The sequence below is a fragment of the Dunckerocampus dactyliophorus genome, chromosome 19 (assembly GCF_027744805.1).
Source record: "Dunckerocampus dactyliophorus isolate RoL2022-P2 chromosome 19, RoL_Ddac_1.1, whole genome shotgun sequence".
In the NCBI taxonomy this organism is placed as follows: domain Eukaryota; kingdom Metazoa; phylum Chordata; class Actinopteri; order Syngnathiformes; family Syngnathidae; genus Dunckerocampus; species Dunckerocampus dactyliophorus.
In genome coordinates, this window is record NC_072837.1 from 11,805,750 (window position 1) to 11,825,301 (window position 19,552).

General features: G+C 40.3%; 1 protein-coding gene across 2 annotated transcripts; it reads right to left on the reverse strand.

The window, feature by feature from the left end:
- Positions 1 to 468: 468 nt before the first annotated feature.
- On the reverse strand, positions 469 to 18,614 carry LOC129172161 (endoribonuclease ZC3H12A-like). 2 transcript variants are annotated; one of them, XM_054761626.1, is made up of 7 exons: positions 18,151 to 18,614; positions 16,689 to 16,705; positions 14,762 to 15,154; positions 6,891 to 7,030; positions 6,076 to 6,310; positions 4,159 to 4,265; positions 469 to 3,356 (listed from the first exon to the last, which is right to left on the reverse strand). In XM_054761626.1, the coding sequence occupies exons 3-7, from the start codon at positions 15,046 to 15,048 to the stop codon at positions 2,572 to 2,574; spliced, it is 1,554 nt and encodes a 517-aa protein (XP_054617601.1). In that variant the 5' UTR covers positions 15,049 to 15,154; positions 16,689 to 16,705; positions 18,151 to 18,614; the 3' UTR covers positions 469 to 2,571. The 2 variants fall into 2 exon arrangements, with proteins under 2 accessions (XP_054617601.1, XP_054617600.1); XM_054761625.1 differs by having other exon boundaries at positions 470 to 3,356; positions 16,689 to 16,714.
- Positions 18,615 to 19,552: the final 938 nt, after the last annotated feature.

The following is a 19,552-nucleotide window of genomic DNA, read 5'->3' on the forward strand; positions in this document are numbered from 1 at the left end:
TAACCCAAAATGGCGTCTAATGTGTCAGGTAAGCTAGCTCATTTCCAAAAGCGTTTTTTTTTTTTTTTTTTTTTTGCCATAGAAGGTCATTTTAAAGTAATTTAACAATTGTCATGCTTTAATAGGGTGTCAAATACAAATCAAGTCTTCATACTATTGCTCTTTTAGAAAAACATTAGAGATATCACTAATAACTGGCCTTAAAATTGATGCGATAGCAGTGGTACTATGCACAAAAATGACAGTAAGTTTAGTCTTTTATTTAGGCTACCTGCAAAGCATATCAGTAATAAAATGTATGATAAAAAGTAGATTTGCTCTCAATAAGTCAATAACTTCTCACTAACCTTGTATTATAATTGATATATTGTCTAAAATGAAACAATTTTCAGACGTTAATATTGCAGTATATAAATGTTACAGCACGTGCCGTTAAACGGAGTGTAATACCTAATGTGACCAGCAGATGTCCATATGACCTCAGTGATGTTACCTGGGCTTAGCCTGTGTCAACGAAGAAGACACGCTTCCGGTGTAGATGTTCTATCACAAGGACTTAATATCTGTCAAACTTACCGTCTTGGTTATATTCGTTGACGAAATTCATCAGTTCATTTTGTCGTGGATTTTGTCAAGCGCAATTGTTTGGATGAGTGATCGTCTCGTTTTCCACCGAAAATAATTTCCCAGCATGCATTTTACTGTTGTGTTTATTTGTAGTTGACAACAAAAAGTGAAGTGACTATATTTAATTCTAGAAAAGCAGTCATATAATGCACACATTAGCATTCCTCACTTTGAGGCAACATGAGAAAACAACATTCGCTGCTTTAATTTGAAAAGCTACAGGAAGTAGCATGTCTGGAGCACAGTGCATGGCACTTTTTAAAAAAAAAAAAACGTCAACAGCAAAGAAAGAGCAACACATTCACGCCGTAATCAGTTGATTTTTAAAGCTAAAAAAAATACATGGGCGTGTTTGTCACTCTTGCACTCTTTCAGTCATCCAAATGCACAAATAAGTGATTAGTCAGCATTTTTGACACGTTAACAACTCCTCTTTCAAATGAACTTGTGTGTAAAAAATAAAAAAAAAAAAAAATTCAGTTTCTAAAGCAGGGGGCTCCAAAGTGCGGGCCTGGGGACATTTCCAGTGAGCCGTTTTTTTATTGGCCATTACCCTAATAAAATATTTTTTTATGAGCAATGTTGGGCAGATTGCCAAAGAATTGGGATTTAGCTTTGTTGTGGCATGTGCCTCTGAAAGATTTTTCATGAGATTAAAGACGAGGGCTGCGCTCATGACTTGCAATTCTCTACCAAAACGCTAGGGGACAGTGTTTTCCTGAACATGAGCAACCGCAACTCTTGTCGACGAGCTATTTAGCTTCCAGTGTAGTTGTACTGAACAATGGCGAATGAAGCCACCTCCAGACGGTTGATATCAATATCAGTGCACAATAATGCGCCACATTTCAACGGTAACTGCGTTCTTTTTCCTTCCGTCATCCCTTCTGTCACCCCTGTTCTAAACTGAAAGTCTCATACAAACACAGAAGTGCAGCCATCCTCGTATATGCCGTCACGCGAGAGCTTCGCAAATGACGCAAGCTTGAGTGTGGTACCGGTACTGGTACCGGTACTGTTCCATGTGTATGTTCCATGTGTAAAGCGTCGGGCAGATCCGTATCGGATCGATGCACGCACGATGAGATCAATATTTTTTACAGTTTGCTTCTGTTTATTACTATTAATATTATGTTGCGATCCGGGACACGGATGAGGAAAAACACTCAGTGAAGCATAAAGCTTTTTTTTAAAACAGTGGTACATGTATGCTGTACATTTTATCTGTATTATCGGTATCGGCGATACAGGTCCACCCTGTGTGGGTTTGTCTTTGACTTAAATCAAATGTCTTCCAGCGAGCAGATCCAAAACGTTTTCCATTGAGGGCCACATATTGAAAAATCAAAGGATGGATGTGCCACTTTGATATTTTGCATTGTAAATTCATTCTTTGTTTTGTTTAGTTTCCCGCATGACGTTATAAACTCATCTTTTTCTTTTAATATGACAACTTCATGCTTCTAAAATGTACATGTTTCTTCCGTAGTATTACAACTTTTTTCTCATAAAATGACAACTTTTTTCCTCCTAAAATTACGGCTTTATTCTCCTAATATAACTTTTTCCCAATGTAATTTTCCAAAATCTAAAATATACATATATATATTTTTTTTATATATTTCAACTTTATGCTTCAATGACATGTTTTTAATAATATGAATTTATTCTCATTAAATTGAGATGAGTTTTTTCTTGTAATATTCTAACTTTATTTTCTAATATTTTGCCATTATTCTTGTGAAATTACTGCTGCTTTTTGCGTTTTTGCTCCTGTTGTCTTGTTCAATTCTATTTTTAGAATGTGTCGTGGGCCAATAAAAAAAACAAAAACAGCCTCAGGTCACAAATGGCCCCCGGGCTGCACTTTGGACACCCCTGTCTCAGAGGTTCACCTGTGTGTTGGTGTATCTTCAGTATTTTGCTTCCAAAATGAGAACTGACTTAGGTAATGTGGTTGCTCCTGTGGTTGTTGATGAGCGACATCAGCTCCAACATGTCTGACACGTGCGGGTAGGCGTTCATGAAGCCGTCCACGGTGTCCTTGGGGAAGAGCGTGCTCAGCTGCCTCCTCATGTCCTTGCGTTGCTCTCTGGCGGCACTGGGCACGTGCGGGTCGCTGGGCAGGCTGTGGCTCTCCTTGGCGGTGGTCCGCCTTAAGTAAGAGGGGGCCTCCATGTGATGCGGGGGCATGGCTGGACAGGAGGACCATGCCGGGTGGTGGGCAGCCGGGGGCACCCTGGCCTGCTGGTGAGCACACGTGCAGTGGGCGCACACGGATGCATACATGAACGGACTGGAATGGTAGTAGGCTCCCCCGCAGTGCAACCCCGGGAGGGAGTATCCATCGTGGCTGAGGCTGTAGCTGGCCACCCCGCTGCTGTAGCTGTGGGGCTCCGTCTGGACGTGGAGTTTGGACATGCCGCTGTCCATGGAGCCGAAGGCTTCGTCCACGTCCAGGCTTGTGGAGGTGCGCGGGCCAGGCTGCCCTACGGGACTGCTGTGATAGATGAAGTGCTCGCCGTGGGGCGTCTCCTCGGAGGGGTTGCGCCTGTGCTCCGGCTGGTACACGCCAGGGCAGCGATGCGTGTCCTGCACGCTTGCTTTCAGACTTGATGTCTTCGCTCTATCAATTTGCGCCCGGAGCTCATCGGCCACGGACAGCTGTGATTGGTTGGTCCTTTCTGGGTGGTAGAACTTGCACTTCACTCCATAAGTACACTTGTATCCTAAAGGAGACAAGTGGTGGGCATGATTGCTATGTCGTTAAAAAAAAAAAAAAAAACGGCCACACTGGGGGGCAGATATGATTCTGCCCTACAAATTCCGCCTAGCAACAAGTGACCATGCAATAGTTTCTAAATAATTCTATGAGTATGACAAGTGAATAAAACCTTGCATTCACCGAAATGTGAGTGATAACAATCGTGATGATTGGACACCACATGATTGTTATCAATAGGTAATTCAGGTGGAGTAATTTGGCTCCCTAACTCTAGCTTATAGCTTAGCTTCCTTGCTTTGCAGATGCTGTGTGTTAGACGCAAACGGAAGGTGCTTCCCACGCTAAATAACGCGTGTGACGGCGGTGGACACAAAAGGTAAGAGTTCCTGTACTTGGTCAATATTATGTCCATCCATCCATCCATTTTCCTCCGCTTATTTGGATGCAGCATTCTCAGTAGGGAAGTCCAGATGTCAACATTACGTGAAACTGTGTGCGTGTTTGGCAAACAGCACATCAGTGATGACTTGATGAGTTGGTCGAGACAGACGGGTGTCAACATAAACTTGACTTGGTGCATTAGTTTGAGTATTTCTACAGTTTTGAGTCATGGCGTGTCTATGTTGCATGTGCATCTGCGCTCGTGCTTGAGGCCACCTCTTCCGGGGCACTCACGCAGGCACTGTACTTTAAAAGTCAATGATGACCTGCTAAAAATAAAACAAATATCTATTGCAAGTAGAGGACCAGAAATAATACAATCATGGCAAGCATGACATTGATGTTTCACAGAGATGTGAACCAACCGTAAGGACAGTGTTGCAGTTTGTTGTCGAGATTCTTTGGCTTCTTCAGCAGAAAATCATCAATGGTGGGACCGTTTCGACCCAAGGGATCATCTGGAGGCATGAACCTGGAATACCAGCAAAACATCAAATCCAAGCTATATAACAGGGAAGAGTATCTTACACTTTGTTTAGCATGTAAGGGCAACCATACAAGTACTAATGACTTTATTCTCATAAAATTACAGCATTTTCCCAATTTGTCCTGTTTTTTTTAATATTTTCCAACTATTTCTACTAATTAAGTCCCCACTCGATGTCCTTCCCCTCCCACTCAAGCTTGACAAAGTCGCCCACAAACATGATACGCACGCCGTGGCGGCATTGCACGCGAATAGCACAGACAAAAATGCAAGATGCATTCACGGACATCAGGTCATTACATTTTTGTTTTTTTTTTTAACGCGCGACTGAAAAGGGACCACCAGTTGAAAATCACTGATGTAAAACGGCTAAAAAACGTAGCCAAAGTACGTGTAAAGTTGTCATTAAAGCATTTGGAGTAGAGGCAAGGCTTTCAAAGTTAATAAAGTGATTTTTTTTCCTCCCCAACAGTTGGAATGTGTCTAAGTGCTACTGATACCGAGGAATAGCAATCTGAATACACTAAAATGAAGGAATTTTTGGACTTCGCTTAAATTTTGTTCAGAAAAATGTGCCTTTAAAATGACCATTTTGGTGGTATGGACTGGAAAACATAAGGGACCATAGCTTGAAGTATTACGTAGCCCCAAACCAAATATCACAAGGATACTACAAAAATGGAGTACGTTACACAGCTTTTTCTGAAGGCAGAATCAGGCGTTCCGAAGGTGGAGACCGTTGGTCTTACGAGGTCAGAGTCTTCACTAACTCCACAAACAAAGCCGCATGGATTCCTGACACTGTGGGGGTATTCTGTGAAAGTGGATCAACCCACCCAGGCTTTGTGCTCAAGATGCAGCACAACTAAACACAACTAAACGGTACCGCAACGGTGGTTATCAGCTAACTTTGTCCAGTTCTCGGCTTTGTTCTCAGTGCGCCTTCACATGAAAGGTGGCGTTTGACATCATATTGTTCTACTTCCACTCAAAAAAGTAGCCATCCCATTTGGTATATTTTACAATAAATTGGTAAGTAATTATTCTGGGGCTTTACGAGGAGTTCCCAAAAGATTATGACTACCAAAAGCAACACTGTCAACGCTAATAGAGCAAGGGAGGACCACTGACAGAATAATGCTGAGCGTTTAATGCGCAAGCTAACTCTGACTTATTAAATTAACTATACCCTACTAGTCTTTTCATTTATCAACACTCAACATTGCACAAGTTTGACATTTCAACAACGTTTAAGACCCAACATGGATGCACCGTTGATGCACAGTGATCTGTTTTTATGACAAACGCCCGCCCACCAACCAGCACATCGACCTTCTCACAATTTCACTGGCTATTCAGTGCGGCAGTCGTCATTAAGATTGGACGTAATTGGCACAGAAGTTGATGGTTATTGTGGGTAAACAACTGTCTATTGGTTCCAGTGAGGTAGCAGTCAAAAGTTCAGTTCTTTCGGTAACACGATGTCGCTAATGCATCCCAGGCTGACGGAACTTACGATGGATAATTTGTGTCTTCATGGATGTAAGGTGAACTAATGATTTTATATTTACTGAACCTTTACCAACAGAACAGGACCAGTTTTATCTGCTGTTGGAGGCTTCCAAGGTGAGTTAGTCATGTTTATGTTTGCAACTGGTCTACGGTGTGTTTGTGTTCACTGAGCATCGTAGTTATGACTGTGTATCCTGGAACGGTCAGGTCTCAACAATCTAGGCTGTCCAAAGCCGTGTAGCACGTGTAAAACCCGACTTCGTCACGCAAGAGTGCAGCTTACTTGTCACTGACGAAGGTGTACATCAGCAGCCTCTCCTCGATGAATTTCTTCCACTGGGGATTCTCCGTCTGAAGGTCACGGTAGTTGTCGTTGGACACGATGATGCCGTCCAAGTCGAAAGCCAACCTCACGATAAAGCGGTCGTCGTAGCACACCACCCTCTTACCGTTCACGCAGCGTGACGGCGTGTACACCAGGATATTCCTCCTCTCCAGCTCATGCAGGATGTGTTGGTCTGCCGGGCGCATTGGGAAAAGACGCATTTGTGATTTATTACAAAACCTTTTGAATTTAATAGCAGACATTGTGTCACTTCTTCCTCTCCAAAACCTCCGCACATCTCCAAAAATGTCTAAACTCTCGTCAACGGCGATGTGGGCTGCAGAGCTGTGATTGGTCAGCTTTTTTTTAGTACATCATGTCTGCGTTTTTTCATCCCGTGAAAGCGCCATTTTTAAATCCGCCTGCCTCAGCTCGTTCAGGGGTCACACAGCCCGCCTACACAAGGCTCCAGGCTCCAGTTTCGGCGCAACATGTACAAAAAAAGTGTTTCAAAGAGAACAGTTCCAGCTCCAACAACGATGTGGATGTTGCTTTAAAAGCCACTATTGTTTACTCGTACTGCTACACAGGCAGCTAAGAACTGTAGCTAGTCAACGAGAGTGTCAGGACAACACTGCCCTGTCGCGTTTTGACAAAGACCTGCAAGCATAACAGCATGAAGACATAGCGGCATGTTAACTACGCTGTAGCATAATGAAGCCTTTTACATCACCAGTATTTTGTGATGGAATCATTGGGTCATGTGACCTTACCCGTAATGGGGGCCTCGGGCCGCGGCTGCTCCTTCCTCCACAGGGGAATGAACACAGTGATGTTTCGCAGCCCTTTGTCCCAGAACCAGTTCACTGCCATCTGGATGCCCTGGCAGGAAAACACCTTCTTGTCTCCATGGCTACACACACACACACACACACACACACACACACACACTAGTTACAGTCAACAACAGCACACACAGACCTGTTGCACCCAAGCTCTTCCTCTTTTTTTTTTAGGAAGTAGACAGCTAAAGAATGACACTTCTGTAAAAGAGCAGTACAGATGTAGATAACATAGTTCCTTCTAAATGTCAGACACACTGTGTAATAAAAAGTAGCGCTGGGTGGGTCAATCTAAATATCCACTGTGTTGATACCAAGGGTGGTATGAGCATAGGATCGACACTAGCATGAGATTGATATTTTTCAGTTCTACCTGACTTCACCACACTCATCTTGTACCGATACTAATTTATAACCCGCAGGGCATGCTGGCAAGGCCAAACGGAGTTATCCAGCATACCTTGCGGGTTACAAATGAATGTAAAATAGTATTGTTTTGCATGTTGTGCATAGACCTGTCACGATAAAAAACCAAGTCGATAATTCTGCCGCCTTGATGAATTGACGTGCATATACGCTTGTTTGCGCGCATTGGTTCTATGATGGAATGAACAGAGAGTGAACCGTCTCCTCATTCAGCCTCTTTGCGGAGGCGTGGCTACTCGTGAGTGGATCCACAGACGGAGTGCTAGCAGTTAGCAAGCAAACGCTAATATAAATGAAGGCACAAAAGCCATGGTTTCTAAGGCGAAGGAGGTGCAGCAGAGCCTTCATCCCGACAGTCAACAAAACAATGCAAAATGCGGCGCGCGCTCACAGACGGTGTCGCCCGCTACACTGCGAAAGAAATGCAACCTTCCAATAGAGTTGAAAAGCCAACATTTCGAGAAATGTTAGACAGTACGAATTGCCTGGGAGAATGTACATGTCACAAACAGCAATTGTTGAAGGACGTCAGAAACATCGCAGTGCAATTTTTGGTAAAAGAGACGGAGCCGATTTTATTTTCATTGATTTTTTTTTTGGTCTTTTTTTTGTTTAATTTATTATGTTGTTTAATTTATCATGTTGGTTGTTTAATTTATTTAAAAGCTCTTGACATTCCAATGACAATGTTCCAGTCAATGTTCCAATAAAACTAAAACAATGCTATTTGGTAACAGCAGAAAAGATACTTAGAAATACAAATAGATGGTGTGGACATTGACAAAGTGAATGAAAATAAGTTTCTAGGTGTTATAATAGATGACCAAATGAGTTGGAAATATAACATTAAAACTATACAACATAAAGGGGCAAGAAACATGTCTATACTCAATAAGGCAAAATTTGTTCTGGACCAAAAATCACTCCATATTCTCTATTGTTCTCTAGTATTACCATATCTAAGTTATTGTGCGGAGATATAGGGAAATAACTACAAAAGCAGACTTCACTCAGTAACTGTACCACAAAAAAGATCAATTAGGGTCATCCATAAGGCTGCTACAAACCCCCTATTCCTAAAATCACAACTACTAAAATTTGTTGATCTGGTAAACTTTCAAACAGCTAAAATTATGCATAAAGCAAAAAATAACGAGCTACCCAGAAACATAATAGGATTATTTTCATCAAGAGAGAGGAAATATGATCTTAGGGAAAAAAAAGTTGACTTAAAACACTTAGACGCCCGCACAACGCTAAAAACATTCAGCATATCTGAATGTGGAATCAAAGTATGGAACAGGTTGAGTGAAAAACTCAAACGATGCACGAAAATTACCCACTTCAAAAGACACGACAAGTAGTTGATGTTTAGAAAATATGAGGAAGAATGATGATAAACCACAGAGATTTACAAACCTCAGAACTAGTAAAGGGACCATGTTGAATGGGAAATGAACAAATGTAACAGCAATTGATGTGACATTTAGTAGTATTAGTCTTTGTGACAGGTATTAGCTGTTGGATGTGAAACAAAGAGGGGGTAGGATTGAATAAGCTCTGCTTCTTGCTGCTCCTTTTCAACATTTGGAATTGTGATATGAGAGGTATGCTAATGTGAACGAATGTGAGAAAAATAATAATGTTCAAATCAATCAATCAATCAATGTTAAATACTCTTGAGAGATTAAAGGTGATTGGTTTTGATACGATGTAGTCATTATTTTGCCATATAATTCATGAAAACATGGTCTCAAAAAATGTCAATAATATCGATTATTGACAATAATTTGTAGAACAATTATCGTCCAGCAAAATGTGTTATTGTGACAGGCCTGGTTGTGCGTAAACATTTATTTTGATGAAGGCATAGTTACATTGTGGTGCATAGTTAGAACTGTGGTGCCAGTTCCACATGTTATTTGTTATGCTATGTTGGTTGCACCGTGAGCGAGGGAGGCATTTGGTTTGATGACCTCCTGTTGGTTTGTGTATTTTTATGGGGGTCGCAATTCCAACAATGAAATTTTTGGCCATTCGTTAGTGGTCGTTTTTGGTGTTTGCTTCAAATCTTTGTCCTGTGTTCTATTCTTATTGTAATCACGATCAACAGATTTTAATCATTCAGAAAAATTTCAAGTAAAATGTATCGGTATCTGTATCGGCAATACCGGTCCTGTATTTACTTTATCCGATCTCATCCCGACGACAAGGAAGCTCATGAGTATTACTTTCACACTGGTGTCACCTCGTAGTTAAGGAATGAGACACATGAGGAGAATTGACCGTGAAATTGTTGGGTGTCGTCTTCCGGCGTTTTGCCTGACATGCAGGCGCTATTACCGCTTCCACACATTCTGCCAACTCGTGTTGCTGTATGTTGTGTAACTCTTCATAAAATCCCCTCACACACTTTAAGAGGAAGTATTTGCATACGTACTGCAAGTATTTTGTTTTTCCTTTTGGTGTTTCCCTTCTCAGTGAGTCAATGGCGTGAACGGTTTAGCTCTCTCTGGCCGGGTATCAAACCTGTGCCCTCTGCCAAAAAGCTTGTACCATTACAACACCAGAGACTACTGTATATAATAGAAATAAATAATATAAACATTTTCTTCTTAATTTAATGTATTACTTATATATTTTTAAATTCATAGTTGGAATATTGAAAAAAATTATGATTTTTTTGAATTATTAATTCATTACAAATTCAATTAAAGTTTTTTTGTACAATACATCCAAAATTTCAACCCCATCAAAATTTTAACACCACTTGAAAAATTGCAAGAATTAACATTTTGCATGGTTGGATCTTAAAGAGGTTCTAAGTTGAGCTTCAAAATGCAAAAAGAAGAAATGGGACAGAAACATTTTGAGTAAGCAATTTATTGCAAACAAGCGTTAAAGTGAAATAGGCTCAAAAGTTTAAGACCATAGCTTAAAAAAAAAACAAAAACGAAATCCCTAAAATAGACTCAAAGACCTCAACCATTGGTGTGGGCATGCTTGATGCCAGTGTTTCCAGGAGGCTAGTGGGAATGTTGCTCCAGGCGGTGAAGATGGCTTCACGGAGGGCATCCACTGTCTGGAACTGATGTCCATTTTTGTAAACTTCCCTTGCCATCCATCCCAAAATGTTCTCAATTGGATTTAGATCAACACGCAGGATGGTCCAAAAGAGTGAGTTACTCCGGCAGCGATGTCCTCTTGAAAAAGCCAGTCGATACCACACAGACGAGGGTCTTCAGTCGTGAGGGATGACCCCTGCAACATCACCACATGGCCAGCTGCCGGTTGACTCCCCTGCACAATCTGAAGCTCCATTGTTAACACCTCAGGTGGGATCTCCTTGTCAGAGAATAAAACTTTCTTCCGCCTTTCCAAGTCCCATGTTTGGTGATCTCGTGCAGATTCCAAACGGGTAATTTTGTGGCGTTAAAGGAGAGGAGGCCTTTGAAGATGTTTTTTGTTCTTAAAAGCCTTCTTTCGTAGATGCCGTCTGATAGTTATTAGACTGTACTCGGCACCAGTAACAACCTTCATTTGGGCCGAGTATGGTCCCGTGTCTTGACAGACAGCAAATCGGATCCTCCGGCATCAGGACCACTTTGAACTTTGGTTAATTTTTTTTACCTATTTTGAAGACGGCAGTACCTTCACTGGCCATGACCACCTCTTCCAAACGTTCTGGTACTTCCAACACGAGGGCCACGTTTCTGATCCGTGCAAGACCTCGATGTTGTGTTTTTTGCAAACCGGCAGATGTGATGTGGGGTCTCCCACTTGATTTTTTTTGTTCCTTAACCCTCAGGATCTCTGAAGAAGTTTCAAATGTCTTACTGCGTCCAACCTCAGCAACGGCCTTGCTTATGCAGCTCAACAATCCGAGTTCAAAGAGAGAAAGCTTTTTGCCTTTGCCATCAAGAGATCATGACAGTGTGAATACCTGACAGAAAATGACATTGAATCCACATTTTTGCCAAGATTTGGCCATTTAAAGGCTGTGCTCTTAAATGATGACCAGCCTATTTTACTTTGTTTGCACTAAATTGCTTACTCAATTTTTTTTGCCTCACTCCTTAAGATCCAACAGTGCAAAATGTAAATTCTTGCAATTTTTCAACTGGTCTTGAAATTTGAATCGGGAGTGTATGAATATTATATGAGTTTAGTATACGTCCAGACTTTAGGGACACCTGACCTCTGACAAGGCCAAAATGTTAACCAAATTGAAAAAGAAAGGAAAAAGAAAAAGTTGGCGTTTTTTTCGCTGTATTTGTGTTGTATGTCCATCTGATTGTCAGTTAGGAGATGAAAAGTTCCATTTATAAAACAGTGGCTGAAACACTGAAAACAAATGACTGATTACTGTAGCTGCAGCTTTATCCAAAATGAGTTGTTGCTCCAGTGGTCTCATAGACCTGCTTTTGTTGTGTTGATGTTCGGAGTGTCTGTGAATGCACCTCGCACTAGTGTGGTGGAGAATGAGGAAGTGAGCGCTTTTGCTGATGTTTCAAGGCTGGAATAAAGTTACAATACAAAAAAAAAAATATTCAGTTACTGCAAACAATAGTCTCTGTTACGTGCTTTGCACCAGGAGGCACTCATCAAGACGTTTCCAAGACGATCAACTCCTGTGCTGGAGGCTGTTGTGCTTATGATAAACTCTGAAAAGACAAGGCTGCTAAAAAGCCCTTTGTGAGCGAACAGGAGCAGGACATAAAGTCTCACTGTTCCATACTGCTGCTTATCATGTTGTGACGAATGAGACGTGCGATGATGCAAAGCTGCTTGGAAGTGAGCCAGGCTGGTATCCATGGATCCGTGGTATCCATGGTGGATATTTCAACGCGTGAATCAAGTGTATACATGGCCGAAAGTTGCAAATGTAAACCTGCTCACGAATAAGGATTAAATACTGTACATGGATTCCTTTCAAAGGTGCAGCTCTGGCAACGTGTGGAAAGTGCCAACCCTGACATCTTTTCACTCACAAACAGCGAGGTGTCCACCCTGCTGCACTGTGTGAGACAATGGGTACACATGCAGGGTCCACCCACCTGGCCACACTGGGACCCGAAGCAGAATTTCACCAAATGACTGTATCACATACAGGTGCACAGCCAGGAAAGCTGGGTGCCATGAAAAAAAAAAAAAAAAAAATCACATTGGGTCTATTCTGCTGTTCTTACAGACTTACTGCAAAAACGCTCGTCAAAGATCCCCTATATCAGGGGCCCCAACCACTGGGCCGTGGCCTGGTACCGGTCCATAGGCGGGGACGAACCGGGGCCATGGGAAGCTTTCAGGTGCAATGATTAAAAAAGAAAATACACTTAAAAATGTTTTTTTTAAATAACCACATCAAATTTTATGTTAATGCATATCCATGTTAGAAATATGGGCCATTATTTTATTGAAAAAATAGCAGTTACAAATCCCTGTGGAAGTGGCGACCCACTTTGTTTGACGGTCCTTGAACGGACCATTGTGCGTGTGCTAACTTTCTCCCACGCTGCACGGATAGACTACTATACTGTATTTGTAGCATTTTTCTTCCACCTCATATTTGGTCTCAAATGCTTGCACTATGTGGGAATGCATAAAGGTCTTTTTTTATGACGTTATTGAGTGCTAATGTGCACGTTAATTCATGCTAGCACACTGCCTTTTACCACACACATCAAACAGCGACGTAATTCTGTCTGAAAAAGAAAATTCAGGCTCGTGGATGGTGGGTCTGTACCCCACCTTGCTTTTGTGTTGTTCTATGATTATTGCCTATGTGTTTAAAATCTCTTTCTACTGGTTGTTTCCGCATCAGGTGAGATTAAAGGTGTGCCAGAAAACACAGCTCGGCATGACTCATGTTCTTGCAGGAATGGATTCAATGAAAGATGATGCCCTTTATTCTGTATGTTTACTACCTGCACTAAATGCCTGTTATTTTTACAAACAACTTCCTTGTTCGAGTCACGTGCGCACAACTGTTACTTTAGTGTAGTGTTTCATGTTGCTTTAGACAGGACGGACGTCGATGGAATGTTTCGGCGACTTCAAAGTTGTGCTTTGCCCCGCAGTGATTGTGCACTCGAAACAAACACAGACACACACACACACAAAAAATGAGAAGCTGAAGGCACACATGACAGTTTCACTTCCTGCTGCTCTCAAGAGGAAGTGGTGCTGCATGTGAACTGAAAGGGCAAACGCTGCTAGCAAGCAAGTCATCAAAAGAAGCGATGTTAGGGATTATGAATTGGTTAACATACGTTAAAGAGAACATGCTATGAAAAACCTTTTCATAGTATCATTATTATTATTATTATTATTATTATTTGTATTATTAATTGTACAGTGTTCCCTCGTTTATTGTGGGGGATGTTCCCATAATAGACCACAATAAGTCAAATCCGCAACTTCATTTTTTTACAATGCTTATATATGTTTTAAGGCTGTAAAACCCCTCACCATGCATTTTATACACTTTTCTCAGACAGGCATTAACATTATCTCACATTTCTCTCATTTAAACACTCAAAAAAGATCAAAACTTAGTTTGAATTTTAATGATCAACCTACAGGTAGGACACAAGAAATTATTAAGTCACTCACGCGTATTTCACTCCTTTGACTGTGCGTTTTCGTTCTGGCGCCGTTCCGCTGTACTGTAGCGTTTTTGTATTTTTGTCCTGTTGCAGCGCTCCTCCAAAACGAAGATTCATTTACAAGCTAGGAAGCAAGCTAGCAATGACATAGGAGACACGGCAGGGCGGCACAAAGGAGCTTGATTGGACGCAGAAAACAATGGGGGTGCAGACAGACGAGAGAGGGAAGAGAGAGGCATTCAACTTCCCACAATGTAATTCTTCTTAAAGGGCCAGGCTCGGCCCGTAACAGCGTTCATATGCTGTAATAAAAAAAGAAGCATTCCGCGAAAGGTGAACCGCGATAAACCGAGGGAACACTGTACTCTTGTATTCTTGACCGAAGCATGTCACAGACATGAAGGGTGTACTCACACAAGGCCATTGCCACATAAAGTCCGGCACGATTGGCGAGTGTGAGAGTGCTGGGGTAGGGGCCTAAGCTGGTACGCGAGGTGGAAAAGTTTCGGTTAGATTTAGTTGGACTTTACATTCCAGGAATGCGATTGCTCCTCACGCATGTTATAAGAGTGGGACAGTGAGAACTGAGAACATAAATGAGCTGGGCCAAAGAAAAACACTTCTCTGCAGGCGATTAAAAATGTAAATAAATTATTTTAACAAAAATGCAGGCTGATTTTTTCTCCTCCCCCGAGAGGAGGTATAACTTTAAAGACTGCAGATTATATATATAAAAAAAAAAACAAAAAAACAACAGCATAGCTGACTCACCTCATGGCCACGTTGCTTCCGTCTATGACTACTGGTCTGAAACAGGAAGCAGGCTCTTTGTCCGGTACCGGCCCAATAGGCCCAGGGCTGCTGCCTCTTGAGACCAGTTTTACACTGCTTGGGACGCTCTTGTCGCTACGAATGTGGCAGGTCTTTATGAGTTCTTCTAGAATGTCGTTGGTCTGGGCGTCATGGTGGAGGCTCTCCAGCACCCTCACAATGTCCTTGTGGGCGTAGCCCAGCTTGAGAAAACGCTCCACTTTGCTGCGTTGCTGTCGCTGTTCCATGGCAGATCACGGAGTTGTTTGGATCCGGGTGGGTTTCTTTTTTTTCTTGTCTTTGGGGATCTTTCCTCCTTATGCTTGCTTCACCAGCGTCTCCATGGCTGTCAGCCTGCATTTGGGAACAGTTGAAGGTTAAAGTGAAGACAGAAAGTAGACAATGGAACCTCATGACAGCAAGCGTGGGTGACATGATGGCGCTTTCGATCTGCATCGGGCATCGGCATTCATGAATCAACAGAAACCAGGGGTGTCCAAAGTGCAGCCCTGGGCCATTTGTGGCTGTTTTTTTATTGGCCCTCTGCACATTCTAAAAATACTATTTAAAAAAATTAAAAATAAAAATCAACAACAAATTGAAAAAAAACAGTAATTTCACAAACATTAAGTTTAAATTTTATGAGAATAAAATTGTAATATTTGGAAAAAAAACTCTTGAAGCATGAAGTTGAAATATTAAAGAAAAAAATATTTTTTCAAAGGCGTAATATTATGAAAAACAAATCAAGAATAATGTTGCAATTTTGGGAAAATAAGATTCGGGGGGGAAAAAAGTTACAAATATACAAATATACCAAAATATGGGAATGAAGTCATAGTATTATGAAAAAAATTGAAGAAAGATATGAATATGAAATATTTGTATTTAAAAAAAAACAAAATCAAAATATTAGGAGAATAAAGTCGGAAAATTATGAAGAAAAAATGTCAATTTTGAAGCATAATATTGAAATATTAAAGAACAAAATCTATATCGTAAAATTATGAGAAACAAAAAAAAAAGGAGGAAGTTTCCATTTTTGGAAATTTAGGTTGGGGTTATAATAGGACAAGTTTAAATATTATTAGTTTAAATATTATGGGAATAAACTCCATGTTACAAAAAAAAAACAAAATTAGAAGATGAACATTTTTTATATTTTTAAAAAACAACAGCAAAAATTAGAAAAAAAAGAGCAGTCATTTGACAAGAATCACATTGAAATATTAGGAGAATATAGTCACAGTATTAGAACGCTCACAAGAAATTTTTGGGGAAATTTTATGGGAATAAAGTTGGAATATAATGAGGGGAAAAAAAATTAGAAGCATAAAGTTGAAATAGGAAAGAAAGAGAAAAGATGTAATATTATGAGAAACAAAACAAAGAATAAAAATCGGGTTGGGAAAAGGTAATAATATTAGGAGGCTATAGTCCAAATATTAGGGCAATAAAGTCATAATGTTAAGAGAAAAACAAATCATTCATGAGACGAAAGTTGAAATATTTGCAAAATAAAAAAACTGCAAAAAACAAGTAATGCAAGGAGGTGCTCATACTATTGTATTCTATAATATACACTGTCACCTACAGCACAAAGCTGAGATGCAGGCTGGTTTTTCTTCAAATATATATAACTTATTAGCATATTAGCATATGCAAGCTTCGGTGGACCACCCTGCCATAGACAGTTACTGCGACTACATGGCTTACACTTTAAGTGCTGAGAAACATTTGTTAGTCAGGGATTAGGTTTCTTTGCAACTCATCTTAATTATTTATTTCTACACACTATACAGTATGTAAAATACATACTGACTATACAGACAAGTCAATACACACTCATCAAAATTTTTAGACCAGTTGAAAAATTGCAAGCATTTACCTTTTGTACTGTTGGATCTGGAGGTTCTAAGTAGAGCGTCAAATATGAAAAAAAAGAAAAAATGTGAGTGAGACAAAAAACAACAAAAAAAACAACAAAGTAAGCAATTTATTGCAAACAACAAAAAGTGAAATAGGCTGCTCATCAAAGGATTAAGAGCACAGCATTTGAAAGCCAAAATCATGGCAAAAATGAGGATTTAATGTTATGTTCTGTCATGATCTCTTTATGGCAAAGAAAAAAGCTTTCTCATTTTGAACGTGGTGGGATTGTTGAGCTGCATCATGCAAGACCTCTCGCGGCTCGCCATTGCTGTTGATGTTGGACGCAGTAAGACAGTCATTTGAAACTTCTTCAAAGATCCTGAGGGTTATGAAACAAACAAGTCAAAAAAATGTCACCGGGCCTGAGTCGGAGGATCCCATTGGTTGTCAGTCAAGACATGGGACCATCCTCGGCCCAAATGAAGGTTGTTACTGGTGCTGTCCAATAACCATCGGACAGCATCTGTGAGAGAAGGCTTTTAAAAGCAAAAAACATCTTAAAAGGCCTTGTCTCCTTCAACGCCACAAAACTGCCTGTTTGGAATTTGCACAAGAGCACCAAACATGGGACATTGAAAGGGGGAAGAACATTTTTTCTGATGAGGAAAAATGTAACGTTGACGATCCTGATGGCTTCCAACATTACTGGCATGACAAGGACATCCCACCTGAGGTGCTTTCCACATCACATGGCACATCATGCAGGGGCGTCAAACAGCAGATGGGTATGTGGAGATGTGAGATTGGTATTTTTCAGTTCTCTATGTTTATTTTCACAACTGTCGTTGCTGCATTCTTCACATTGTTACATTGCTGATATTGTTAAACAAAAACTCACCTCAGGGAGTCATTATCTAGCAAAATGCCGCTGGGTTTAAGTTTAAGTACGTTGATTTATTCTCCAATCAAAGTATTTAATACTAATATATGATTGAAACACGTCAAATGTTATCTAAAACGCTGACGTGGTCAACACAACTCAGCTGTATGGGCCATGGTTGGATGAGTTTGGTGGGGAAAAACACCACAGTCCTCACCTCAGCCCATATCAACCATATTGTGAGGCACTGTCATAACATATTTTTTTCCATTTTTACTTCCTGTACGTGCAGTTTGTCCCAGTACCTTTGTTGGTTTACTTACACACACACTTCTTCCTGCTAACACAACATTGCAGTCACACTCTCATGTGCTGTTTCATAAAGTCTGCTATTTTAATAAAGTCATAAACCACAAAAGATTCCAAAAGTGCTGACAGCTTGAAATTGCTGCACACACTCTGTCCAATCACAACCGGACCACATTCTACCTTTTCTACGTCTTATTTTCTGCATGGAAGCAACACTGAAAACAACAACATGCCCCAAAAAGTACTCACCTTGACATATAAAAAACCACAAATCCTATTGAGTACTTACATATAGAAGCAGCAGGATGACAGAGTGTCTGTGCCTCACCACTGTGAGCAATGCAGCCGTCGTTCTGAAGCTTATTACTCATAGGAGGAAGTAGCTGCAGAGCACTAAAAGAAGAAAAAAAAAAAAGTACAAATTTGCACTGACTTCCTTGTCAGGACTCTCCTGGTAGATCTTCAGCCTCAGGGCTTTGATTTTCCCTTCACTTCTTCCTGGTACGGCCATAGAAAACTTTACTCAACCACTGCCACATGTTAAATGTCACTGGAAAACTTTTGGAATCACCAATAACCACTAAACTAAAGACAGCAAAAGCAATGCAATGTAGGTCAATATATGCTAAACTATCAAGACACCCAGGAATATGAACAAAAATACATTTTATATAGCGTAATTATGGTTTTCCATGCATAAAACAATTCTACAGTATATGAGGAATGAAATGGATTTTACCTTCATTCAAGACTCTTGTTGGTGAAGACGGTGAGGAGCAGAGAGGTAGTAAGGGAGGGGACGCCATCTTCGTACTTGACCATGAGTTCTTTTCAGTGTTTCTCACCTTCTTTGTCTAATTGCTGCCACTCACAACTTTCTTTGGCCCCATGTCAGGTTATTTAGCAGTCTCTCTCAATAAAAAATGCACCGATGGTGGGTCATCAGCGTGTAGGGTGCTTTGTTAGGGCATTTGTGTGGAATGATACAGTACAAGGCAAAGGGACTAGTTTGTTATGTGCAATATTGTACAACAACCGAGACAGTGTACGGAAATCGGGGCCAAATGTTAGCGAAAACCGAATCCTACAAAAACACGGCACTTCAAAAACTGAGGTTTGATTGTATATTTATTTTAATTGTGTATATTTTTTAGTAATCATACAATACACGAGGATTACATGATTGGTTTGGACTTTTTACGCCAGATGCCCTTCCTAGGCAAAACCTAGCTAGACAGAAGTTTAAATAATTATTACATTTGAATTAAATGAACATTTTCCTTTACATTCTTGAAAATACTTATTAATTTAAATTTTTTATTTTGCAAGCAATTTATTTATCCTGACATTTACTTCAGAATTTAAATGATCACCGCCAAATTGATGAAAAAAATGTATATCAATACAACATAGTTCCATACTTATTACCCTTCTTCATCTATTTTTAAATTGAATGAAACATGGCATGCATCACATTGTTACGATGTATGATTAGGGCCACTCGGAAAAGAAAACGGTTGTGAGAAAAGGTTTTTTGCTGTGTAAAAAAAAAAAAAAAAAAAATCTGGAATACTTTTATTAATTAAGTGAAATACAAGTGACAAAACTGTGTTCAATCAAAATTGAAATGAAAATGTCAAAATCAGGAATTTTCTGAACATGTATTAAAATTGTACACTTAGAAACTTTGT

What these genes read in the sequence shown, in the direction of transcription:
- LOC129172161 (XM_054761626.1), bottom strand. Translation starts at nt 15,048, where the DNA reads ATGGAACAGCGACAGCAACGCAGCAAAGTGGAGCGTTTTCTCAAGCTG. An exon ending in TACACCTTCGTCAGTGACAA is followed by an intron (nt 4,266 to 6,075) that starts GTAAGCTGCACT and finishes CTGGTATTCCAG; the next exon opens with GTTCATGCCTCCAGATGATC. An exon ending in ACTGCAACACTGTCCTTACG is followed by an intron (nt 3,357 to 4,158) that starts GTTGGTTCACAT and finishes TGTCTCCTTTAG; the next exon opens with GATACAAGTGTACTTATGGA.